The 26,391-nt window shown below is 35.2% G+C and overlaps 2 protein-coding genes across 5 annotated transcripts; both read left to right on the top strand.

The window, feature by feature from the left end:
- Window positions 1–2,331: 2,331 nt before the first annotated feature.
- On the top strand, window positions 2,332–5,275 carry LOC133689965 (tonoplast dicarboxylate transporter). Its single transcript, XM_062110084.1, has 6 exons — window positions 2,332–2,946; window positions 3,180–3,657; window positions 3,772–3,815; window positions 4,185–4,280; window positions 4,423–4,933; window positions 5,019–5,275. Exons 1-6 carry the CDS (start codon window positions 2,512–2,514, stop codon window positions 5,051–5,053), a joined length of 1,599 nt encoding a protein of 532 aa, XP_061966068.1. The 5' UTR covers window positions 2,332–2,511; the 3' UTR covers window positions 5,054–5,275.
- Window positions 5,276–7,860: 2,585 nt separating this feature from the next.
- LOC133689009 (probable LRR receptor-like serine/threonine-protein kinase At1g53430) lies at window positions 7,861–25,835 on the top strand. 4 transcript variants are annotated; one of them, XM_062108705.1, is made up of 23 exons: window positions 7,862–8,279; window positions 8,799–8,952; window positions 9,050–9,121; window positions 9,362–9,433; window positions 10,101–10,172; window positions 10,281–10,352; window positions 14,529–14,600; window positions 14,689–14,760; window positions 20,231–20,302; window positions 20,709–20,780; window positions 20,850–20,924; window positions 21,063–21,134; window positions 21,242–21,316; window positions 21,620–21,691; window positions 21,835–21,897; window positions 21,979–22,056; window positions 22,910–22,981; window positions 23,095–23,106; window positions 23,183–23,226; window positions 24,402–24,769; window positions 24,841–25,033; window positions 25,338–25,474; window positions 25,580–25,835. In XM_062108705.1, exons 1-22 carry the CDS (start codon window positions 8,120–8,122, stop codon window positions 25,466–25,468), a joined length of 2,145 nt encoding a protein of 714 aa, XP_061964689.1. In that variant the 5' UTR covers window positions 7,862–8,119; the 3' UTR covers window positions 25,469–25,474; window positions 25,580–25,835. The 4 variants fall into 4 exon arrangements, with proteins under 4 accessions (XP_061964691.1, XP_061964689.1, XP_061964690.1 ...); XM_062108706.1 differs by having other exon boundaries at window positions 7,863–8,279; window positions 20,853–20,924; XM_062108708.1 differs by having other exon boundaries at window positions 7,865–8,006.
- Window positions 25,836–26,391: the final 556 nt, after the last annotated feature.

Genomic DNA, 26,391 nt, shown 5'->3' with positions numbered 1-26,391 from the left:
CAACAGGAGGGGGCATGTTTGGCCTCCCGATCTTGCATTATTGAATCCAAATGGGCCATCCTCGGTCTCGATCAGCATAACCTAGTCCACACACGTATCTTGCTCTTTCTCTTTCATCATTTTCTTTCTCGTTCTTGCCATGTGTGCCAGTGCCGGGCTGAGAGCTACAGTTCCTGAATAATGGCAATAATTTAGACTTGTTTTTTTATTTTTTTATTAACCTGCTATTTAGATTATTTTACGTGTAATTCAATTAATTTTATAGTTTTTAAAATTAATAATTATATAAATTTTTAATAATTTTAAAATATATAAGATTTAAACAGATAATATTTAAAAAATAAATTTAGAAATTGATTAGATTTTTATTTTCGAATGGTCACTTGGTTGAGAGCCATGCATGATGTTCTTACAAATCGCGAATTATAATTAAGCTTCTTTGTCATTTATGAGCTGCAAGGGATGGGATACAGACTTTTCGGTTCCTCGTTTGTCTGTTAGCAGGGGAGGTAGTAACAACTACATATGAACCTCAACGATTACGTACGAGGATGGTTTCCAAATTGAAATCTTCAAGTTAATCCTTTTTTTTTTCCTGATATTTGAATACAAATTGAGTTGCTTAATGTTTGCTAATGTCTTTCTTTTTTTTTTCTTTTTCGTCACGTCAATATAAATAAATTAATTAATTATAAAGGGCAGGAAAAAATTAGTTTTTTTTTTTTTTTTTTTTATCAACATTCATTGAACAAATTAAACTTAGAAACATGAGAATCTAAGCTACATTAGATTAATATTAACCGAGCAACCACACATCTTTAATTTATTCCAGAAATATTTTCAGATCAATTTTGTCACATTAAAAATTATATATTTTTTATTAGATTTCAGATTAAACAATCCACTCCACATATATTTTTCTTATAAATTTTTTTAAATGATTTCAAGATTACAATATGAAAAACAAAAATCATGATTGAAGATTTCAATTATCTAAGCAGTTAATTACAGAGATAATAATAGTAGACCTACCTCTTAGGCATATAAAATAATCTCATAACTTAATCACAAGACTAATCAGGCTTACATGCGCACTCTAATCCTTATCTGGACGATTTTATTGGGGCCACGCTGCCACCTGTATTGAAACGTCATATTCCGAAATAGTAAGAATGAAATAATATACACATATAACATCTGACTCAGCTATCTCTATCCACTCAAAATCAGACAGCCATATCCTTGTACCTTTTTCAGAAGCCATCCTGGACATATTTATGTCTTTACATCATTATTAAAATTGGCAAGGGCCACATGGAGTAATCAAGTAACTTGTGGATTGTCTGATATCCATGTGGCTTCTCAAAATGAAAGCTAGCTGTTTTATATACAAAATAACCGAACTTCTTCCTGGGATTCATTTGGTTTGTGAACCATGATTGTTATTTTATTAGAAATTTTTTAAAGTATTTTTTATTTAATTAAAATAATATTTTTTTTAAAAAATTATTTTTATATTAGAACATCCAAATAATCTTAAAATAATAATAATAATAAATTATTAAAAAATTAAATTTTAATAAAAAAACAATTTGAAATTCAATTACAAGCACACCATCGTTCAATAGGATATATCAATAATTGTGTACGCATCATTTTCACCAAGAAACTTCCCCTTGGATTGAGTTACTTACAAGACTTGTAGAGGCCAATTATAGCCCCTCTAGTTACATTCTCAATCACAATGTTGATTATTTAATTTCATTTGAGTGGCGTATTTTCTTAGAATAATATCAAGGAAGGCCCAAGTTAGTTACGGGTCAAAAGTGTGACAAATTAAAATAATATTTTTTTAATAAAAAAAATTAACATGTTAATAGCTGGTTTTAACATTACAGGCTTGAATCCATCTGATTATCAAGTTAACCTAGTTTTTTATCATGATAATATAGATTATTTTTTTTAATTTAGATTGATTTATACTTCAAATTAATTAAATCCTGAATTAATTAATCAAACCCGACCAGATTTTAAAATAATGTCCTAAACTTCATTGAATATGAGGTTTAGATTTTCCTTACTAAATAAGGATTAGTAATTGGATAAAATTGGAGTTAATTAGTTAATCTAAGATGCACATCAAAATTAAGCAGCATTAGTTGGCAGCATAGCCACCATATACTTGGGATAAAATAAAATAAAATATTTTACTCTTATTCTTATCTGGCAATGTCTTTATTAGTCACGTTTGGCTGTGCATAAATGATCATCATATGAACTGTGGCAAATTATTTAAAAATTAATGAAGCAACATCCAATCACAAAAAAATAAAAATAAAAAGAGTCGAAAGAGAAAAGAGAACTTGTCTACTGCTTCCCTCCATCTCAAATTCATGAGATGGTATAAAAATAGCCGCAAGGGTGAAACATTTTTATTTCCCATTCTTCTCCATATCCTCAAGTCTCTCACAAAATCATCATCATCATCCCCACCTTGTTCATTTCAACAAAATGAACGGTGATCACACCCCTAATCTCAACCCTGATGATCCCAAGACACCACTTCTCCCAGTCCATGATCCAATTCAAAGGTCACCAAGTTCCAATTCGTCTCTAACTTCCCTCTTCACACCAAACAATTTCTACATCTTGCTAGGACCCCTTCTGTGCACCCTTATATGTCTTTTGGTCAAGCTGGATGCTCCGGTGACTAGCATATACATGTTAGCTATTCTTGCTTGGATATTTTCTTGGTGGTTCACTGAGGCTGTGCCTATGCCCATCACCTCCATGGCACCTCTCTTTCTGTTTCCTCTATTTGGAATTGCTTCTGCTGATAGTGTTGCTCGATCTTACATGGATGATGTGATTGCTCTTGTTCTTGGGAGCTTCATTCTTGCTCTTGCTGTTGAGCATTATAACATTCACAAAAGATTGGCATTAAATGTAAGTTAAAATTGGAATTCATGATTCTTTTCGAAATTTTCCTTTACGTGAAACTTAACTTCTGGAGCTTGAATTTGAGTTGTACTACTGATTATATATACATCCACCTTGCAAATCTTCTGTTATTATTTTCGTAGAGATCCATTGAATCAAACACTGCTGCTTCTTTACAAAAGCAAACAAATTCTTCCTGTACACAAGGAACTTTCTGACTACAATTGTGGGCCATGCAGATGACGATGCTGTTCTGTGGAGATCCATTGAATCCACCACTGCTCCTCCTTGGAATTTGTGCCACCACAGCATTTGTCAGCATGTGGATGCACAACGTGGCAGCGGCTGTTATAATGATGCCAGTAGCCACTGGTATCTTACAGCGTCTGCCAAGGGGTCCCACTCAATCCAGCGTTGTGGGCAAATTCTGCAAAGCAGTGGTTCTTGGGGTCATATATTCTGCAGCTATAGGAGGGATGAGTACCTTGACAGGGACAGGCGTTAATCTGATATTAGTGGGTATGTGGAAGAGCTATTTTCCTGAGGCAAATCCCATCAGCTTTAACACGTGGTTCTTCTTTGGGTTTCCTTTAGCTTTGATGATTTTCTTTGCTTTGTGGGCCATTCTTTGTTTGCTGTATTGCTCAAAGGGCTCAGGACAGGTCCTTTCTGCTTATTTGGACAAAGCCCACCTTAAGAGTGAGCTTGAATTATTAGGTAAGGATCCCAAATTATTTTTTTTATTTTTGTTCTTTTTAATATTTCAATATTGCAGAATTATTTTGATGAATTTTGTAAGCCAACGATTAATCTTAAATGTGATGCGTGTAGGTCCGATGGCTTTTGCTGAAAAGATGGTATTGGCTGTTTTTGGGGTGAGTACATGGAATATATAATATAAATTTGATTTTCAAAATATTTTTTATTTGAAAATATTAAAATAATTTTTATATTTTTAAAATCTGATTAAAAAATATTAATTTGAAGTTTTTTAAAAAATATAGTCTAATTATATTTCCAAACAATGCTTTAAACTACTATACAATCCATAATTTTATATTTATTGTGTACTACAATCAATCTTTAATTAATCATAGCTGTAACACTCAAGTGTCTACCTATTTTAAAGCCAAAGTTGTCGGTTGGGCAGCTTGACTCACAAGTCAGCATATAAATTTTAAACTATGGTTTTTTTTAAAAATAAAAATAAAAATAATGTTTCTGAAAAAAGATGGTTAGTGCAGATGCTAATAGTCCTATGGATGACAAGAAGCATAACGGATGACATTCCTGGTTGGGGAGCTCTCTTCAATGGACTTGCCGGCGATGGAACCGTTAGTGTGAGTATAATTTAGTCCTGGAAAAAATTAATTCGATTTTTTTTTTTTTTGTAGTTTATATATGTTTAACTGTTAATTAAGTTACAGTCAGTTATAACCAAAATAAATGAATTGAAATAAGGTTTTTACATGATGAAAAAAGGTTATGATGGCAACCTTATTGTTCATAATTCCAAACAAGAAGCAGAGGGGTGAGAAATTGATGGACTGGAACAAATGCAAGAAACTACCATGGAACATTGTGTTGTTGCTAGGAGCAGGTTTCGCCATCGCCGATGGAGTGAAGACTAGCGGCCTGGCTGATGTGTTATCCAAGGCATTAGACTTCTTGGAAGAGGTACCATACTTAGCCATTGCACCTATGGTGTGTCTGATAAGTGCCACAATCACTGAATTCACTTCAAACAACTCAACCACCACCCTTGTGGTTCCTCTACTGATCCAAATTGCGAAGACGATGCATGTGCATCCACTTCTCCTCATGGTTCCTGGGGCAATCGGAGCACAGTTTTCGTTCTTGCTTCCAACTGGAACACCTTCAAATATTGTTGGGTTCACTACAGGGCATATTGAGATCAAAGACATGATCAAGACAGGACTGCCACTTAAGATTTTTGGCATTGCTGCACTATCTCTTCTCATGCCTACACTAGGTAAGCTCGATCATTTCTTTGAGGTTGATTTTTCTTTTTCACAGGGAAAAACAAAATTTGCGATGCTAAATTTATGTCATTGCAGGAGCTTATGTTTTCGGGACAAATGGAGAAGTTTAATAGCTGCAAACTGTAACATATAGTTATGGATGGTTCTTTCAAGTCAAGTCTCATGGCAAGCAAAGAGACGCAATGTGCATGGATGATAATTAAGCAGTAGGACTTAGCTGAGATGTAGAAATTTCCCTTTAGCTCTTAGAAATACAGGAAGATTATTGTACAGTTTGCAAGATAAAGAGAAGAGTACTGCTGCTACGACAAAAGCAGCCCTCTTATCCTCCACCCACAGTTTTTTTTCAGCTCCTTCCTTTGATAGCTAAAATATCTTGTATCTAGTAATTGCTTCCAAATGTAAGATTATTTCTAATTTTTTCATATTTTCTTCCTCTGCTGTATCATAAATGGTTGGAGTATATAAAAGAAAAACCCACGAAGAATTGACGAAAGATTAAACAGTAAAAGAAAAAGATAATACGAACCATTCATTTCGATGTAAACTATATATTATGTTTTTTTCATGAATAAATAGTGAAAACATTTAAATCCTAAATTTTATGAGGATTTAAATAAAAGTATAATATACTCTTCTATGTACAAATGGAAAGACGCACGATCAATGGGTTCATAAATTAGGTCCATCAGGCCAACTTTTCTCCAAATGGAAGAACTTATCTAGCCCATATGCTCTCTTTCATTGGGTTTTCATTGTCATATTTCTACCTAGTCCCTAGGCCTAGTTTTACTCATAGCAGAGGATTTCATTTCCTTAAAAACGTTGAAAAATCTGGAATTTGAAGTGAGGCTTAAGCTTCAATTATCCTTTCCTTGTGTTTTGGGCTCCTATATGTTCTTTTCTTCACATCAATCATTTCCATGTAAGAATTAGAAACTTTAATTAATTGGCCCTACAATTTTATTTTTCTTTTAAGAAAGGTGGGATGCTTTCCAAGTTTTATTGAGTCTTCGGTCATCAAGACATCGAATCACTCGCATTGCTGCTCTTACGACAACTTTGACAGGTATACTGCACCTTGCATGACGTTGCGGTTCCCTCGTTCTTTTTTTGATAGCCCATTACCATATTTCGTCTTCTTTCTTTCACTTGTATTCTCCTGTCTGCATTGTTCAAGCCACACTTGACTTCTCTACCTTCATCAGAAATTGTTCGGTTTACAAGCATAGAAGCTCTCACTTGGCAGCAGGCCTGATTTTGGCGAGTTCATCCTGAAAACATAAGCCTTTCAGTCTGGGTTTTTAATTAAATAAAAAAAACTTTAATCTAATAAATTTTCTCAAACTCAACTAGATTTTAGTAATTTTGGTTGAATTCATCTATCCAATCCAAACCCAATTATATTAATATTAAAAAAATTAATTTTAATATCAGTACATTAAAATATTCTAAAAATACCGAAAAAGTTAAATTAAAATAAATAAATAAATAACAATTAAATTAATTTTTTAAAAAATATTTTTAAAATATAAAAATAAACACGCTATAATATTCATTTTGAATAGTTACAGAAGCATTTGACTATAACTGATTATTCAATTGAGCTTAATGTCATCGATCCAATTGACAAACCTGTCTTTGTCCGTGCAGGTTAAGTTTTTTTCATCAATCCATTGCGATGATTAATTTCAGAAATGTTGACTTAATTCACTATCATTTATTGTATTTTGATAATATAACAAAAATATATTTTAATATCTCATCTTATAAATTAAATTTTTAGATTAAAATAATAAGTTGATGGTTATTCAATTGATATCACCTTTACTTGAGATTATTTTATATTTTCCTCCTTCTTTCATCTCTAAAACGTTTTAAAATTGATTAGGATCTTAAATATAAGCCCAACAAATAATCATTCATCTTTGGTGTCATCAATAATAAGCAGTGCTTTAAGGCATTTATATTTTTGGGTAAATACAGGCAGGAAAGAGAAGCTTTTATATATATATATATATATATATATATATATATATATATATATATATATATATATATATATATATATATATATATATATTCTAATGTTATAATTGAATTTTTTTCCAATTTTTTTTCTAGTTTTCTTTAAATTTCACTATGTTTCTCTCGGCCATTATCTAAATATCTGCTTCATTAATAAACCAATCAATTATTAAAATCTAAATACAGTGAGCTATATATGCAATCTGAAGAAATCTGTCTTCAGGTGGTCATCGTAATTATTTTCTGCTTTTTTGATTTATGATTATGAACTCAGATGGCTTATCCTATAATATAAGTATTTCAGGTACAGTACGAGCAGTGGTAGACGCCATGATTCAAACACTCACAGAAAAGTTTTCGCATGCAGCTATCAGAAGCAGAGCTGATGTTATATTAGACTTTAATTGATTAATAAATCAAGTTCAATTTAAGACTTTAATTGTTCTCAATCTTGTTGGAATAAATAGAAGATAGTATTTAATATAATTAGCTGATTCCATTTATTTTCTTTCAATCTTTTTTATTCTTTCTTTCTTTGTTTTCTCATTTCCCTTTTCTCTTTCTTCTTTGTGATTTATTTCTGTCGGAGTCAGGGGCAATTTAAAGGAACAAAATACATATAGTAAAGAAAGTAAAGGCATTACTCTACGTAGAAGCAATTACTTTAGTTACTTTCCAAAAGAAGTCTTCCTCTTTTCTTGCTATCCAGTAGCTTATTAGTCCTGAGTTCCCCGCCTTGACGTTGTGGAATCATTTCTTTCATTTGATGATTACTTCTGGAAGACAAAAATAACAAAGTATTTGAAGAGAACAAAGCATTATATTGCTATATATTGGTTTAGCATCTCACTTTTGATTAGTTTACCATTGTTTTCTGTCACAAGCTAGCTTCTGTTTTCTTAATTTCTTTTCTTTTCTTTTTGCTACATGGACGGATGGCTTGCTCAATGCGACTTTTAGCTGAAACAGTATCCACGAGTCCAACTGGTGGCTTCCAATGATGGGGAAAAGGGGGCATTTTACACATGGAGTGAGGTGGCTTTCTTTCCTGTTCAGATATGTTTTTTTATTTGTGTTTATATAGAGGCACACTAAGGATATGAAATCGGGGCAAAGCACATTAGTGAGGTGGAGTTGAATCAAAACAAATGGATTCTGAATTGTCAGTAGTACTAGTTATTAGACTTCTCTTCTTCAACTTTCTTCTTCTCTGGCAACTTGGCAACGGGGCTAAAGTCAATAATGGCACTACAAACATTAAAGCTAATGGTGATAACACTACAATTGGTGCCCTTACAGATGCTGAAGGTACAAATTAATCGATCTCTTTTTCTTTCAAAGATATTTGATTGAATATGTATTTAACTGTTTTCAACAATTTAGCCCCAACAAAACCTTAATGATGCAGGATGTGGTTAAAGCATGGAGATAGAAGATCAAAGAATTTCTCACGAATAAATTGATTAAGAAACGAAACCTATCATAATAAATAGAATATAGTGTTTACACACACACGCGCCAAGAAACCCTATTAACCGAGACCAGCTAGGAAATGGGAATGCTAATAAATATTATTACTTTGATTTCTTTTTATATAGTATATATAAAAAAAAGGTTATGCATACGCAGTATTGCTGAGGTCTAATGATTCAATCCATCACTTTTAACTTTATTAGTTAACATTTCTTGTGTAAATTACAGATCTTGGTCATTCTAACCCATAAATGTATGTTTATAGTTAGTTCAATTGAGTCTTTTTATCTTGAACATGAGAAGATCTTAGTCGGATTTGATAAAAAGAGTTTTTTTGTGTTCAAACCTTGGCAGCACGTACTCTTCGACTCCTTTTCAAGAGTTTGCAGTCCAGGAACACAACGCAGTTCCCCCTATCGTATCCGATTTGTTCTACCAACATGGATGCCGAGATTCGATGTTCTTGTGACAACACCAAAAACCGATCAGCTTGTTGGGTCACTGCAATGTATGTACAGAGCTATGGAAACGGAAACGATGAAGATTGTATGAAACCTGCTTAAAATTAATCCTTTCTATCTGAATCACTTCAATTTCTCTTACAGAAACCTGGCAAGCAAAATGTTGGATGGGTTTATTCACTCTTCAATAAGTCTCTTTAAGAACTTGAGAGTACTGTAAGTGCCATCACTCCATCTCACTTTTCAGTATTCCCATATTGGACTACTGTATTATATGCTGTGCGTGTTAAGCTAAACACCTGTAATAAGCTTTCTGGTGGAATTGCTTCCTCGCTAGGGAATTCACGGAGTGTCATAAAATTGCATGTTAAGGCTATGATTAGCGGTTCTATATGTATAAATGATGGCATAGCTTTGCTTATTTCTAATGGTACAATGACTTTGTGTAAAAATCAGGGACCTTTCAAGCAATTTCTTAACCGGGTCTATACCTCCTAGCCTGACAACGTTGCAGAGTCTGAGAATTCTGTAAGTCTTATATAGTTTTGCTTCGAGTTGAATTTGGGTTTAATTAATTTTCTCCGTTTTTAAACCGCATTAATCTTTTTCGCCGAGTTTGTCTCTTTTATCATGTTTGTTTTAGACTTATGATTTTCTTGCTTGGATGCTATTTGATTGCGGTTTCAGCTCTAAGTTTCTATGTTCCTCCTCAAATTTCTGGATTGCCAATGATATGTTCGAAAGAAGAATTGTCTAAATTGAGCCTCTCCCTTGTCCTTCTCTACTGCTAGTTGTTTTTTGCTAGTTCATACGTAATTCACTAGTTTGTTTCAAAGGAGCTGTATCCTATTCTTTGATTTGGAAGATTAACTCTCTTTCTTTTGTCTCTAGATAACATGAATTCTCTTGCCAAAAACCAAATATTCTTTCTTGAAAAAAAATGTAAAATTTTGCTCCATCAATACGAGCCTTTGCTAACTGGTCTTGCCAGTCAAGATGGATAATAAGAAATCGCTAGCAGTTATGAAGTAGGAGGAGATGACACTGTTGGTACAAATAAACTAGTTTATCTAGTGATTATAATGGGTGGATTTTTCATTTAATGTAGAAAAGCTGTGCCAATAGACATATGATTGTATCCGTTGGAATTAACTGAGAGTCGTTTTCTTCTGGTGTGGTAATTTCACCTGAACAGCAATCTTGCAGACAACAATCTTGATGGTACCATCCCTCTGAATCTGTCAGGTTTACAATCGCTTCGCTATTTGTAAGTCAATTATAATTATAATTGTATGCTACCACTTGTTTAATAGTACCTCTGGTCTTGGTTACATGAATTTACGTATCTTCATTCAGAAAATGTGTTAAAAATCAGGGATCTTTCAAGGAATAAATTGACTGGACCTATACCAGACAGCATAAGTGATTGTCAATACTTGAACATCATGTAAGTCTTTCTCCTTAAAAACATGATGATTAAGAATTCTGGGCCAGAGCAGAACATCTTCTACTACTTTTTTTCCTTTTTTGTGGTATCTTTACTTTCTTTTGTTTATGGTATTTTTTTTTTCAGAAGCCTTTTTTTACTGTTATGAATTTATGTCAATCAATCAATAATCCTGTTTTACCTTTCAGGTTTAGGTAAGTGGGATGCGTTTTAAAACTATCACATGACCGCCATGTGCGGTCATGGCTAAAAAACGGATCAGAGAAATCTATTATTTAACAAAAAATAGTTTATGATAATTAAATTTATCATAAAATTAAAATGTTTAAAATTAAAAGTCAAACTATAATCTTTGCCTACTTGTTCATGCTTTCTAATGTCAAAAAATTCAAAACTCAAAACAAGTGGTATAGAGCTATAAACGTCTCTCTTTCTACAACTATATTCCTTGCATTCTAGATTGGAATATTCTTTCTCACCCTTTTATCTTCTGTAATTCATTACCCTCTTTCTGCTGACAAGGGTACGAGGGTTGAAACTGCGTCTCCGAGCATTACAATCAGGTCCTTGCTCCTTGTCCCATGCACAAATACTTTGGGACAGACAGTCTTCATTACCCTTTTCTTAATAATGAAAGACAATTTGAAAAAAACGAGTTTTTGTTATTGTCAATATTTCATCTTGAATTGATCAAGTCTGGATTTTACATGGTTGTGTTGATGTAGATAGAATGTAAATACAACAAACAAATACAAAACATATAAATTTGATGAGTGAAAATGGTTCTAAATGTGAACTCTAAATTTACAACTTTATTCTCTTTAAAAATAATAATGACTAATAAAGTTTGTTTCTATAAGAGGTTTACAAAATTTTAAACAGGCTATATATTCTATCTCAACTAGAAAACAAAATAAAAATACAAAGAAAATAACCATAAAATACAAAATAAAATAGGAAATCCAAGAAAACCAAGGAAAATAACAAAATTGTCCAAGTTAGGGCCCTCGAGCGAGGTTTTTTATATCTCAAGATCTGATGGTCTGCATAGCGCCGTAGGGATACTACAAGGAAAATAACCTCCAGAAACTCATTAAAAATTTAAGTCTAATCCAACGATCATATAAAAAATTATGGCATTTTTAAGCCATCATTCTAGTTTAGAGTGACCAAACCTCCTCTTGGATCTCTAGACTAGTCCCAGTACATAAACATATCTGCTAGGCTATCCATGTAAACTGTCTGGGGTAGATCATCATCTAGTTATGGCAAATCCACACTTGATTTCTTAGAATCACTTGTTAAGCTCAGCTACATCATGCATCCTAGATTGGTAATTGGTATTCATTCCATCCAAACAAGTCCTTTTATTGGTATAGGCAACCCTTTGATGCTTAAGTTAGTGAATGTAGAAGGAGTGTGTGTGTGTGTGTGTGTGTGTGTGTGTAAGCAAAAGCATAACAACATCTATTAAAAGTGAATACAAACAAAAATATACAGAACATGATGACAATAGATACCAAAAATCACTAGATTTGTGATACCATAAACCTATAAAGACATTCAAAACTAAGCACATCATGACATGTAAAAGGAGTGTGTGTGTAAAGAGAGATGGTGTGACTGTGATTTTGTGTGTCTATGTATAGTTACGTTTGTGTATGCAACATGGTCTAGGCCAATGTTGGTCTCTCGGAAATTTACATGTCAGCATACCTAGTAAAAAATGAAGAATAACTAGTATGTCATTGGTGAAGAAATTTATGCTTATCATTAGTGGTGGTGCTTGTTGTACCATTAGTAAAGAAATTGGTGATGATAAATGAGTGAGAGAGAGAGAGAGAGAGATAGAAAAACCTAGTTATTCAAGTCAGGCCCAAACAGTGATTTTGTGTGTCTATGTATAGTTACGTTTGTGTATGCAACATGGTCTAGGCCAATGTTGGTCTCTCGGAAATTTACATGTCAGCTTACCTAGTAAAAATTGAAGAATAACTAGTGTGTCATTGGTGAAGAAATTTTTGCTTATCATTAGTGGTGGTGCTTGTTGTACCATTAGTAAAGAAATTGGTGATGATAAATGAGTGAGAGAGAGAGAGAGATAGAAAAACCTAGTTATTCAAGTTGGGCCCAAACAGCTAGGATTACTAAATGTTTAGGCCTAACCCTAATGCTTAGGGAGTCTAGGCTTTTGGGCTTGACCCCAATGACTAAAAAGTCTAGCCTTTTAGGTCAAACCTAAATGGGTATAAACTTTGGCGCCATTTAGTAGAGTTTTTCCTTGGAAAGTGCATTGTTAATGAGCTACTTGTTGTCTTTGGATGGCACGTGTGGCTCATTATCGCCTCATACAATGACCTTTGTTAATACTATAGATTAATCTCATTGAAATCTTTGTAATGGTGTTGGGGTTGTTATAATCAAAGTTTTGATGTGTCTAATGTGTCCCATTTTTTCCTCTCTTTCTTTTTTCTACTTGGAATTTCATGCCACCTATTTCTCCTCTTCTTTCTTCCATCGTTGGATTTTCTTGTATCTTATTTAGCCATTGGATCTTAATACCTTTTTCTTGTTAACCATGTTTACACGTATATATTTTGGGAGAGATATGCATTTTTAAAGGATGATGTAATCAGGGTTGAGAAAACTAGTGATTCTGAGCAGTCAGGTGTAAATATGTCACAACTAGATGATGATCTACCCCAAACAAATTATATGGATGGCCTAGTATATATGTTTATGGATCAGTGAAACAGGTTGAGGTTCAAGAGAAGATCTGATCGCTCTAGACCAAAATAGTGATTTAAAAAGGTCATAACTTTTGATTCGATCGTTGGATCGAGTTCACATTTTTATAGGAGTTTTAAAGGTTTTTTTTCCAATTATAGCCCTATATTGCTATGTGAACCATCAAATTTTTAAACATAAAAAATCTCGCTTTGGGGCCCCGACTTGGTATTTTCTTTGTTTTTTTCGAATTCCCTAGTTTATTTTGGGGTTTATGGTTATTTCCTTTGCATTTTCAGATTTTTATTTGTTTTCTAGTTGATGTAAGGTTTTAGATCTATTTAAGGTTTTGTAAACTTCTTTAGAAGACAAACTTTATCAATATTATTTTTAGAGAAAATAAAGCTGTGAATTTAGAGGTTCACATCTGCAGTCTTTTTCGCTCATCAAATGTCTATGTTCTGTGTTTGTTTACTATCTTTACTATAGTTATCAGACCTGGCCCAGGAGTTGACCTGGCTATGGGGTCCGGTATCGGTTCACACGGGTTGACCTGAGAAAATTAAAAAAAAATGTTTGATGTTTTAATATTTGATATGAAAACAATTAAGAAAAAATCAATGTGAATATAGGCTAAAATATTATTTCAAAAGGTTTTTTTTATCCCACATTGGAAAAATACTAATCCTTTTAAGTTGAAATATTTAAATCAAAAAGGTTTTTTTTATCCTATATTAAAAAACACAACTTTTTTTCTTATGAACATAGAGTATATATATTAATGGGCTTCAAATCTTATATTAAAAAAATAAAACATTCTTCTAGTATTTATATAGTGAACTTTGATATGGATTAGTAATCAAATGAAAAAGATGAAAAAAGAAGGTCCTAGGGGGGAAAATACATTTGAAAAAAAAACTAAGTCTCTACCAGGTTTTTTCGGGACACCCAAGTTTTAAGTTGACCCAACGGGTCGAACAGTTTTTCTCGGGCCAATTGCAAGCCCAAGTTTTGAATGAAACAGACTCTGTCAAGGTCTTGGGTCTCTTTAGTTCTTGGTTGACTTGCTGGGTTAGGCCGGGTTTGATAACTATGATCTTTATCTTCTGCCTGCATATGGGGGAAGAGAAGGATATGGTGTTGAGAGGGGGCTAGGATTTTAACATCCTAGTTGATTGAGCGCCCAAACTGCTAGGAATTTTTCGTAACAAAATTCCATGCTCCTTCAATTGTGCAACCCGTAGGATGAAGATTGGGTTCTTAAAAGTTGTATGAAGTTTTCCTGCTTGTATGTTCAGATAATAAAGAAAAAGGGAAATTTGGTTTGATATTTGTTTCTTAGCTGACAGAAAAGCAAAAAGTAAATCTTATGATAGAACAATTAAAGAATAGATCAGAGTGATGGGATTAAACAATGTGTGTTAATATCTGTTCATCTTCCTGTCACAGCATTCTCCGCCTAAACTTCCTCAATGGTACTATACCTGAAGCTTTGGGCACACTATCTTCCCTAAATATTCTGTAAGGATAATTCTGATCTTCACTGCTTTTTTTCATTCTACAGATTTCCTATTGATTTCTCTTACACATTATATCATTCGATTTGCAGGGATCTTTACAGTAACTCGTTATCAGGACATATTCCCGTTGAATTAGGAGAACTGTCTGTTCTTCAGTTTTTGTAAGAAATGTAGACTCACCACTTTTTTAGTTTCACTTTCAAGTGTACTATGAATAATCCACTTTTTTGTCTGTTTACTTGGAGGAAAATGTTAGCAAGTGGAAGACAAACAATGTCCCACCATATGCAAGTGGGAATACCTAATCTCCCACTTTGGCACATGGTGGACACAAGCGGTGGGCATAAATCATGGCATGATTTATGCCCTTCACTCTTCTAGCTTAATATATATGTATGCTCAGTGAAGAGCTGGTGTGTTGGTGTGTGAAGAACGCAGAGAAGAGTGAAAACACAGAGAGAAAAACGTGAGAGAGAGCTTGAGTTGAGTAGAGAAGATTTTCTCCTCCTCCTTATTTTCTTGTTTGTATTGTTTCTAAGCTTGATTAATACAAACCAGTAGCTCCGTGGAGTAGGCAAGTTGCCGAACCACGTAAATTTGTGTGTTTGAATTCGGGAATAACCCAACAACTGGTATCAGAGCTTGTTCTTGAAAAAGAGGGTGTTTGATCCAAACTCAAAAATCAAAGTTCTCAAAACGTGTTTTTGATATTACCATCGCGTAGAGGAAGAAGAGACGAATTCACTGGTGAAAACCCGGCGAAGAACCGACGTCCTGCATGCCCGCACGCGCCAACACGCGCCGACGACAGCACTGCCCACGCGCGACCACTCGCGCCACGCTCTCCACGCGTCGTCTTCACCCGATTGTCTGCAACTGAACCGGGTTGACCCGCCACGCCAGCAGCCAGTCAGCAGCCACGCCAGCAATCCTGCACAGTCATCCGCCACGTCAACTGTCCAGTCAGCAGCCACGTCATCAACTGCCACGTCAGCCGAAATTACGCGTGCTTTTGCCACGTCAGCAACGTGGGTCCCAGTTGGCCTACGTGGATGCCACGTCATCTTGACACGTCAGCAAATGTGAGTTTTGATCCAGTGCTTCGCAGACACTATTCTGGCCTGACACGCGGCTTCATCTGCACCGTCCGTTGATCCAAAACTTTGATTGTTAAAATCTGAGCCATCCGAAGTCCGATTGGGGTGATCTCAGTGTCGTTTCCAATAGTTTTGGCCGTTCCGGACACATCTGTAAGGTCAGATTTGACAAATTCAAATCGGAGAAACAGTAAAAATGGCAGATGAAATAAAGGCTGCGGGAATTGAAAAATTTGATGGATCAGATTTTGGATATTGGAAAATGCAAATTGAAGACTATTTATATGGGAAGAAACTTCATCTTCCTCTGTTGGGGAGCAAACCAGAAAATATGCCAGAAGAAGATTGGTTGCTTCTTGATAGACAAGTTTTGGGTATTATCCGGCTATCCTTATCAAGAAGAGTTGCGCACAATGTTACAAAAGAAAGATCCACTGCAAGACTGATGGAAGCCCTGTCTGGGATGTATGAGAAGCCCTCAGCAAATAACAAAGTGCACCTAATGAAGAAGTTGTTCAACTTGAAGATGACAGAAAGCACTTCTGTTACACAGCATCTCAACAACTTCAATACTATCACAAATCAATTGTCATCTGTAGAGATTGAGTTTGATGATGAGATCCGTGCACTCATTTTACTGGCTTCACTTCCAAGCAGTTGGGAAGGTATGAGGACAGCCGTGAGCAACTCAGCTGGAAAATCCAAACTGAAATATGATGATATTCGAGACTTGATTTTAGCTGAAGAAGTGCGAAGGAAAGACTCAGGTGAAAGTTCAAGTTCAGGATCAGCTCTCAACATTAACACTCGAGGGAGGAGACAAGATAGAGGTTTATCCAGAGGTAGATCCAAATCAAGATACAGAAGTAAAAGCAAGTTCGGACCCAGAAAGCAGGTTGAATGTTGGAATTGTGGCAAACCTGGTCATTTCATGAGGAATTGCACAAAACCGAAAAAACCTGAAGCTGACTCTGCAAACACTACCACAGATGAGGTGCAAGACGCTTTGATTCTTGCTGTACAAAGTCCAATTGATGATTGGATTCTTGATTCTGGTGCTTCATTCCATTGTACACCACACCATGAGATGATGCAAAACTATGTTGCTGGAGATCACGGTGTAGTCTATCTAGCCGATGGACAACCAATGAAGATTGTGGGTATAGGAGAAGTGCAGATCAAGACAATGAATGGATCTACATGGAACTTGCAAAATGTAAGGCATGTTCCTGGACTAAAGAAGAAGCTGATCTCAGTCGGACAACTTGATGAGAGTGGTCATTCAATCCTTTTTTCTGGAGGTATGTGGAAGGTATCAAAGGGAGCAATGGTTTTGGCTCGTGGAAAGAAAACCGGCACCCTGTATATGACCACAAGATTTGCAGACATTATTGCCTCTACTGAAGCAGAAAATCAAGCACAGCTATGGCACTGTAGACTCGGCCATATGAGTCAAAAAGGGATGAAAATACTTCAGTCGAAGGGAAAACTGCCAGAGCTTAAAAATATTGATCTAGACATTTGTGAAAGCTGTGTTCTTGGAAAACAGAAGAAGCTTAGTTTCTTAAAGGTTGGCAGGGCCTTAAGACCAAGAAAGCTAGAACTGGTGCACACAGATTTATGGGGACCTTCTCCAGTGGCATCTCTTGGAGGTTCTCGGTATTACGTAACTTTCATTGATGATTTCAGCAGAAAGGTATGGGTCTACTTTCTGAAAAATAAATCTGATGTGTTCGAAACATTCAAGAAGTGGAAGGCTATGGTTGAAAATGAATCAGGTTTAAAGTTGAAATGCTTAAGATCTGATAATGGAGGAGAATACATTGATGGAGGTTTCAAGGAGTATTGCGCTGTTAATGGTATCAGAATGGAAAAGATCATTCCAGGCACACCACAACAGAATGGCATTGCTGAAAGAATGAACCGGACCATCAATGAACGAGCTAGAAGCATGAGGCTGCATTCAGGGCTACCTCAAACATTCTGGGCTGACGCAGTTCATACTGCAGTTTACTTGATCAACCGTGGACCATCAGTTCCTTTGGAGTTCAGATTGCCTGAGGAAGTATGGAGAGGAAAAGAGGTACAAATCTCTCATTTAAAGGTCTTTCGGTGTGTTTCCTATGTGCATATAGATTCTGATGCACGCAACAAGCTAGATGCCAAATCCAAGAAATGTTTCTTCATTGGCTATGGAGATGAAGAATTTGGATTTCGGTTTTGGGATGATCAAAACAGAAAGATTATCAGAAGCAGGAACGTGATCTTCAATGAGAAAGTTTTGTACAAAGACAGATCAAGTGCAGAAACAGATATGACTGATTCAGATACAAGTCCACAAAAATCTGAATTCATCAGATTAGAAGGGCTTCCTGATGTTACCGAGCATAACAAAACTCAAGAGTCTTTACAAGAAGATTCAAGCACATCTGTACCCACCACTACACAAGACGATGCAGAGCCAAGTGAACCAATTGTTTATGTTCGCAGGTCTTCAAGGACTATAAAGCCCCCACAACGGTTCACACTTCTACTGAATTATATTTTATTGACAGATGGTGGTGAGCCGCTAAGTTATGAAGAATCCTTACAAGATGGAAACTCAAGCAAGTGGGAGTTAGCCATGAAGGATGAGATGAGTTCGTTGCTGAAGAACAAGACTTGGGAGCTGACCACACTACCTGAAGGAAAGAAGGCTTTGCAAAACAAGTGGGTCTACAGAGTAAAGACTGAGCATGACGGAAGCAAACGGTTCAAGGCAAGACTTGTTGTAAAAGGGTTTCAACAAAAGAAAGGGATTGACTACTCTGAGATATTTTCTCCAGTTGTGAAGCTCACAACAATCAGAGTTGTTCTGGGGATAGTAGCGGCAGAGAATTTACATCTTGAACAATTAGATGTAAAAACAGCTTTTCTTCATGGAGAATTGGAGGAAGACATTTACATGCAACAACCAGAGGGGTTTGAAATACCAGGAAAGGAGAACCAAGTCTGCAAGCTAAAGAAAAGCCTATACGGTTTGAAGCAAGCTCCAAGACAGTGGTACAAGAAGTTTGACAACTTCATGTGTAGTTCGGGATACACAAGATGCCAGGCTGATCACTGTTGCTATGTCAAACATTTTGACAACTCCTACATCATTCTACTATTATATGTGGATGATATGTTGATTGCAGGATCCAACATTGAGGAGATTGACAAGCTGAAACAACAATTGTCAAAACAGTTTGAAATGAAGGATCTGGGAGCTGCTAAACAAATACTTGGCATGAGAATCATCAGAGATCAAGACAAAGGCATACTAAAGCTTTCACAAACAGAGTATGTCAAGAAGGTTCTCAGCAGGTTTAGTATGGATAATGCTAAACCAGTAAGTACACCTCTGGGGAATCATTTCAAGCTCAGCAAAGACCAGTCACCAAAAACTGAGCTAGAAAGTGGATACATGGATAAGATTCCATACGCCTCAGCTATCGGCTCTTTGATGTATGCTATGGTCTGTACTAGACCAGACATTGCCCATGCAGTGGGAGTTGTAAGCCGATATATGAGCAATCCTGGAAAGCAACATTGGGAGGCGGTGAAATGGATCATGAGATACTTAAAAGGTTCATCAGAGACATGTCTTACCTTCACAGCTGGTGATTTGAAACTTGAAGGTTTTGTAGACGCTGATCTAGCAGGAGATGTTGATAGCAGAAAGAGCACTACAGGATATGTATATACTCTAGGAAGGACTGCTGTTTCCTGGAGTTCGACCTTACAAAAGATCGTCGCTCTTTCAACAACCGAAGCTGAATATGTTGCAGTTTTAGAATCTGCAAAAGAGATAGTATGGCTACAGAGTTTCCTGAAAGAATTGGGCAAGATGAATGAAAAGGGTACTTTGTACAGCGACAGTCAGAGTGCAATCTTCCTTGCCAAGAATCCAGCATTTCACTCCAGGACGAAGCATATTCAGATCAAATATCACTTCATCCGACAATTGCTAGACGAGGAGCAACTACTGCTAGAAAAGGTCTGCGGAAGCAAGAATCCAGCTGACATGTTAACCAAAGGAGTTACACTTGATAAACTGAAGTTGTGCAAAACTTCAGTTGGTCTTCAAGGATAAAAGATGATTTCATTGTTTGTCTCCAAGTGGGAGATTGTTAGCAAGTGGAAGACAAACAATGTCCCACCATATGCAAGTGGGAATACCTAATCTCCCACTTTGGCACATGGTGGACACAAGCGGTGGGCATAAATCATGGCATGATTTATGCCCTTCACTCTTCTAGCTTAATATATATGTATGCTCAGTGAAGAGCTGGTGTGTTGGTGTGTGAAGAACGCAGAGAAGAGTGAAAACACAGAGAGAAAAACGTGAGAGAGAGCTTGAGTTGAGTAGAGAAGATTTTCTCCTCCTCCTTATTTTCTTGTTTGTATTGTTTCTAAGCTTGATTAATACAAACCAGTAGCTCCGTGGAGTAGGCAAGTTGCCGAACCACGTAAATTTGTGTGTTTGAATTCGGGAATAACCCAACAGAAAAAGTAATCTGGATGACAATAATCTTGATGGCGAACTTCCGGAGGAACTTGGGAATTTGGTCAATCTTCAACACCTGTAAATTTCTTTTTCTTTATGTTTTTGTTCATAATCACGGGGAGGTCGAACTCATGACCCCTTGATTAATACTAGATGAGGAAGGATTACCTACAGGTTTCTGGCCTTGTAGCAGTGAGCCTCTTGCACATTCAAGGAGATCACATATTCAAACTCTCCTTTGAAAATTCGGAGCTCAAAAATATCCCAAGAGAAGAAAGAGTAGCCCCTCAAGGCCTCAACTTCTATCTGATCATAGGACTCCTCTACCTTAATTCATACTAATTACTAATACTAGTTCCATAATTGTTTGACATTTGACAACAAAATGTAGGGCTGAACCAATTTCAAAAACAAATGACAAGAGATTAATTATAATACTTTGTCTTATCTGTGGCCTTGACCTAACAGCTTTAATTTTTTCCAGCTACTTGACAGCAAACAAATTTACTGGGAGGATCCCTGAGACTTTTGACAAACTTATCCATCTGGAAACCTTGTGAGTTTTCCTTCTTTAATTCTTTTCTATTGCTATTTTAATTATTTTATTTTACGGTTTGGGCCAAAGCAGTGCAGTAGGTGGAAACTATTTGTCTGGTCAGATGCCTAGTTATATTGGAAATTGGGTCAACCTCACTAAACTGTAAGTCTTCTTAGACTTGTATATATATAAATATATATTTCTGCAAATGATAGCAAAACTAAATGTTATAGTCTATTAAATTTATAAAGCAAAACAATTTGGTGAATTTTTCTGACCGGTCCATTGTGTACTTGTCAGGATTCTTATAGGAAATAATTTTGAAGGGAATCTGCCTGCAGAAACTTTTAGTCTGCCAAAATTACAGAGATTGTATGTGCAGTGCTGTGATGCATTTTGTATTATTTACATGTTCAGATACAAATGAAACATGCTGTTTTCTTATTAATGAATTCTAAAGTATTGTTCAATTATTCCAGGTTGGTCAGTGACGTAAGTAATCCTGGAATATCTTTCCCAAAACGTGAAGTAATACCTGAAAGTTTGATTTACTTGTGAGTATTCGTTTTTCTTCATTGGAGCCAAAAGTTTTACCTTAGCGATTCTTATTACATTTGTCCACGAAGGTATAGTTCAGCTGTTAAGCTTGAGATTTCCACCAGTAGACCAGAAGTTCAAGTCCTGAAAAAGAGGGATGAGATTTAAAAAGTGAGAGAGCTGCCTCTTTTTGTATCGCTCAAGAACCATTAGATCCTTCCATGAACCGAAAAATATATTTTAAAAAATAAAATTATCTAGCAAATTTAAGTTGTTAACTACAAATATAGATTCCCTTACTTCTTCAATTATTTCTGCAGAGTTCTGAGAAATTGCAAAATTAATGGTTCAATACCCGAATACATTGGCAAGTGGCCTGAATTATCATACCTGTACGTACGTGTACCTTCTTCATAATAATGTTGAGTTGTTTTAGTCTGTGGGCATCAAAACTTCAACATAAAATTCCATCTCAAGTTATCAATGTTGATTAGTATCGAACCAAGATTTGATGCGTTTTTGCTTTGTCTTGCAGTGATTTGAGCTTCAACAACTTAGGTGGTGGAGTTCCAGAATCATTTCAGAAACTGAATAAGTTGTATGTGTTTAATTTCTTCTTATATATAACATAACCAGCTCGCCAACAAGTGTTTCTGATGGGTTGGTGTTTCCTGCTTAGATTTTTAACAAGCAACGAACTTACTAAGCTTCCTTCCTGGATCACTAAGAAGCCGAAGCCATCTTCCTATCCTAAAGCGTAAGATAGTAGATTAGCATCCAATTCTGCAAGCTTATTTGCAATTGTCTACTTAAGTTATGGAAATATGATTCAATAACGTCAAAAAAATTTCATTTCATTTGATTGATCAGTCACCCGTAGCCTCCTTGAATTTCAATAGTTTGTTTATGTAGAAGATCTTTGGAATCATAGAAAATCAATGTACACTTAACAGTAATTGGAAAACTATATTCATACAAAACTTTCATGCACAGATATTAAAATAAATTTATTCATGCTTAACCCCTTATTAAAACATGTGAAACCCACAATTCACCATTTATCAATTTTGATGTAATATCCTTTTTAAAGTTTGCTAGAGCGCATTAGCAATGTCTTATTTGTACAATGTAATTTGTCATTCTTCTTGCGTGCTGTAGTGTCAAATATTCATCTCAACCTAATAATTTAAAATATTAAATGAGATTTCAAGATATGATTTATATTATTTTTTAACACACCCCTTAAAAAAAAACCCTTTAGACTTAAAACTTACACATGCTAACACTACTCATAACTGTTTGGTTATCAAAACTCTGATATTATATTAAAAAATTAATTTAATCCAAAAGCTTAAGTTAGTAGGTGAGATTTCATGAAATGATTTATATTTTTCTCTAACATGTAGTAGGTAAGAAGAAAATCACTCATCTATTTTTTTTTCACGCCTAAACATTTTGCTATTTTTAAATGGAAAAGTTTAGGTTGTTATGTGAGATTTCAAATAATAACCGTATGGTTATTAAAATTTTAATATAACATTAAAAAATTATTTCAATTTAAAAATAATTTTATATTACTCTGATCATTTTTATTATTTGTTATGTGGCAGAGATCTCTCGTATAATAACTTCAATGTGAAATGTACAAATGAAAAATGCTCTGGATTGGCAGCTGTAAACATGTAAGGGATTTTGCATTTATATACGTGACAATTTTATTGACTTCTAAATCACTTCTGAAAGTTTCTCACTGATTTTTTTTTAATCTGATTCCATGATGTTGGTGCTTTTCCAGACTCCCGACTAGGTATGTGTGGAATCATCATTTTTTCAAGAAGAGTGATCCTGAAGTATTCTAACAAATTAACTTTCGTGTTTCTTAGGTCATTTATTGATAACATGAAGACGGAAAAATGCTATCGAAAGCGTATGTTCATTCTTTGAAAGCTAAATTAAGTAATGGCATATTCTGCGTATCCAATTGGAATTCCATAATTTTTTTATTTTATTAAAGAACCCAGCAGTCCATAGCCAGATAGTCTAAGAGTTTAGCCATGGCAATTAGTGGTTTATGGAGAAAGAGACTTGTATTACCATGACAGAGATTGGATTGGCTAGTTGATAGGCTACTATGACCTCAAAGGACAGTTTTATGCCCAAACTCAATTAAAAAAAAAAAAGGTTGATTGAAACGGTGGCCTCCTTGCAAGTGGGAAGGGGTCACTACCACTAAAGGCCAGTGGTTCAATTCCTTATCTAAATTAGTCCTTGAAAAGAGTATGAAAGGACTGTCAAGAAGGAATGTTAAAATTGCATTTGGTTATAGTGTTTTAGATAGAAGGAATAGATATAGGAAGACATAAAAACAAATTTGGTGAGTTGTTTTTAGATAATTTTAAAGTGAATTTTTATATTTTAAAAGTATAAAGTATATGTACATGCACATGCGCAAGTTCACACATATAGATAAATAGATAGAGAAACATATAGATATATTGTTAGAAGATGATGGTAGTTTGAGAAGTAGTTTAGAGGTTTTAGTGATTAGAAATTGAAATGAAGGTACTTAAGGTTTTTAGTTGTAGTATTCTGGTAAAAAAAGGATTTAATTTATAGTTTAGAAATAGTTGAAAATATGGGATACACAAAACAAAAACTTTGTTGATAGAAGCTACAGTACAAGGAGGAAAGTTTTAGGACAAAGGCCTTAAACTTAGCGTAGTTTTATGGCTTGCTTTACAAAAGATGGTTGCATGGCTATTTATAGTCTTTTAACTAACCTAAAAGGAAAAATCTAGATAAACTTTCCAGCCATAGAACTTGCTGGAAATTTAGCCAATACACTTGAAAGTTCTTTGAATTATGGACAAGCAATCATTCTTTTCTAGAACATTCCTAGTGTTTGTTTGATTTCTCTAGAACTTTCATAACTTAGCTGAGCACTAACTTGTAGTTTGTAGTATTTTCTAGAATTGATCTCTAGAATCTTCTTTAAGTGCATTAATAATTTAACATGTATAGGGAATTTTTACGTTCTAATTATGCTGGTTGAGTTTGTTAGGGGTAACGATTATGTTTGTACTGAAAATAAGTTACTTGCAGATAATTCCTTGTTTATAAATTGTGGTGGTGAGGAGCTTAACGTGGGAAAGGATCATTATCACAACGACACCTCAACATCAAGTTTTAATCTCAGTCCATCTGACGATTGGGCTTATAGCTTTTCTGGGGACTACCTCTGGGCAACAGCCAATGCCAGTACTTTAGTAAGGAACTCAACATGTAAAGATTGTACTCCTGAGACAAAGATAGATAATGATTTTCGTCTTGCTCCGGTTTCTCTAATGTATTATGGGCTCTGCTTACATAAAGGCAAGTACATTGTGACCCTTCATTTTTCTGAAACATTGTATTCAAAGGGTGAAGATCATAGCATAACAGGGAAACGGGTGTTTGATGTTTATATTCAGGTATGAATTTCACTTTTCAGAATGCCAGTTAATGTACTCATATCACATTCTTAAGGAAATCTTGATTGTAGGGACGGTTGGTGAAGAAAGATCTCAACATAAAGGAAATCCCTGAACTACAAAATGAAGTAAGAAAGCTAAAATTCCCAGCTAAAATAAATGAAGGTTCGTTGGAGATCAAGCTTTTCTGGGCAGGCAAAGGATCTCTGTACAATCCACCTGGTATCAATGGACCTCTCATAGAAGCTATTTCCGTCACTCGTGGTAGGAAGCTACTCTTCCTTTTTATGTTAAAACCTTGCAGAATTCTGTTAGTCAGTTCTTTATATGCTGTGAGAATCGTAGTTTAGAAACACGGGTAGACCTGGCCTAAGGCCCGGTTGCAGATCAGTAAAGTTAACCCAGATTTTTCTTTCAAAAAAGAGCATGACACAACATTGTTTTTAAAAATTCAACTTTCTCAACTGACCGCCTTGGTTCAAGCCTTGGGATCAAGACCAGGTTTTAGAATTTTAGTGAGAATAATTTATTGCATGGTTGACAACTGCAGCTTTTTATGTTTCTTTAGTTTCCAGAAAACTACATCGTTGGGAAATCGCGTTGATTACAATAGGCTGTCTTTTGTTTCTGATGTTGTTGTTGGCGTTCTCTTTGAGAATGGGCTGGATAGGAGGCAGAAAATTGCGCAGTGGGCACTAAGCAAAGGTAATATTAGTTCTCTATCTGAAGAATTCTTAAAATAATTGTGGTGTGATTCACTGAATTCAAGAGTGATTTTCAAAAGTGATGGTGTTGTTTTTTGTGGGCCAGCTATCAAGAATTGCGAGGTTGCCACCTGAAAATGGTACCTTTGAAGCCTGAGCGATGTATATCTCATCTACAAAAGGCAGCTCATCAGCGTCAAGCATGCATGTTTGAAACCATGATCTCAAGAGTTTTTATTAATTGATGTAATAATACATTAGGATGTTTGTTTTTCATTGGTTTAAAAAATTCAGAAAAATAAAAACAAGAAACAAGAAAATACTTCCCTTTGATCTAAATCGATATCTGAGATTTTGTGACCGATGAATGTGTTGTGTAAGCCGGAATGCCCAACTCCTAGTTTTGGTATCATTAGATCAACTCATTCGAGGGGAGGTTGATCCCTTCATGAGGATACGAGTTTGCAAATACTGCACATAGATCTTGATTTCGTTGCACTTGGTTAGTTTCCTCATGTTTGGGGAGCTTGGCACAAGATTACCATAACGTCTTGATATACTGCTTAAGCTTCTTAAGCTGCTCGATCTTGGCTGTGATCAGCTGATCATAAATTTTACTTGTTCAGTCTCGTTAATCCTGACTACTTTTTATCAATGATGCTGAAGCTGAAATCAAATAGCTAAGTTAATTAACTTGACAAATCGGTTTTACTATGTTAACTTGTTTTCTTTTATTCTCTAGATTTTTAATTTCCTTTTTCTGATCAATGACGCATGCCATGATGATGATATTCAGATCAGCAGCCAGAATGTGGTCTACCAAACCGAAAAATAGACCGAGGGGTTAATTGTATCAAATTCATTGTAAAGGAGTTAGTGGACCAGATTAACATGGTGAAGGGCATGTGGAGATTTTTA

Source organism: Populus nigra, chromosome 3 (genome assembly GCF_951802175.1).
Source record: "Populus nigra chromosome 3, ddPopNigr1.1, whole genome shotgun sequence".
In the NCBI taxonomy this organism is placed as follows: domain Eukaryota; kingdom Viridiplantae; phylum Streptophyta; class Magnoliopsida; order Malpighiales; family Salicaceae; genus Populus; species Populus nigra.
The sequence above is the reverse complement of the archived record's forward strand: the minus strand, read 5'-3'. Positions and strand labels throughout refer to the sequence as shown.

Excerpts from the sequence above, each read along its gene's own strand:
- LOC133689965 (XM_062110084.1), top strand. The coding sequence starts at position 2,512 with ATGAACGGTGATCACACCCCTAATCTCAACCCTGATGATCCCAAGACA. Across the intron at positions 2,947-3,179 it reads ACAAAAGATTGGCATTAAAT|ATGACGATGCTGTTCTGTGG; the intron begins GTAAGTTAAAAT and ends TGGGCCATGCAG. Across the intron at positions 4,934-5,018 it reads TCTTCTCATGCCTACACTAG|GAGCTTATGTTTTCGGGACA; the intron begins GTAAGCTCGATC and ends ATGTCATTGCAG.
- LOC133689009 (XM_062108705.1), top strand. The coding sequence starts at position 8,120 with ATGGATTCTGAATTGTCAGTAGTACTAGTTATTAGACTTCTCTTCTTC. Across the intron at positions 8,953-9,049 it reads GCTTGTTGGGTCACTGCAAT|AAACCTGGCAAGCAAAATGT; the intron begins GTATGTACAGAG and ends TTTCTCTTACAG. Across the intron at positions 23,227-24,401 it reads GGAAAAATGCTATCGAAAGC|ATAATTCCTTGTTTATAAAT; the intron begins GTATGTTCATTC and ends AGTTACTTGCAG.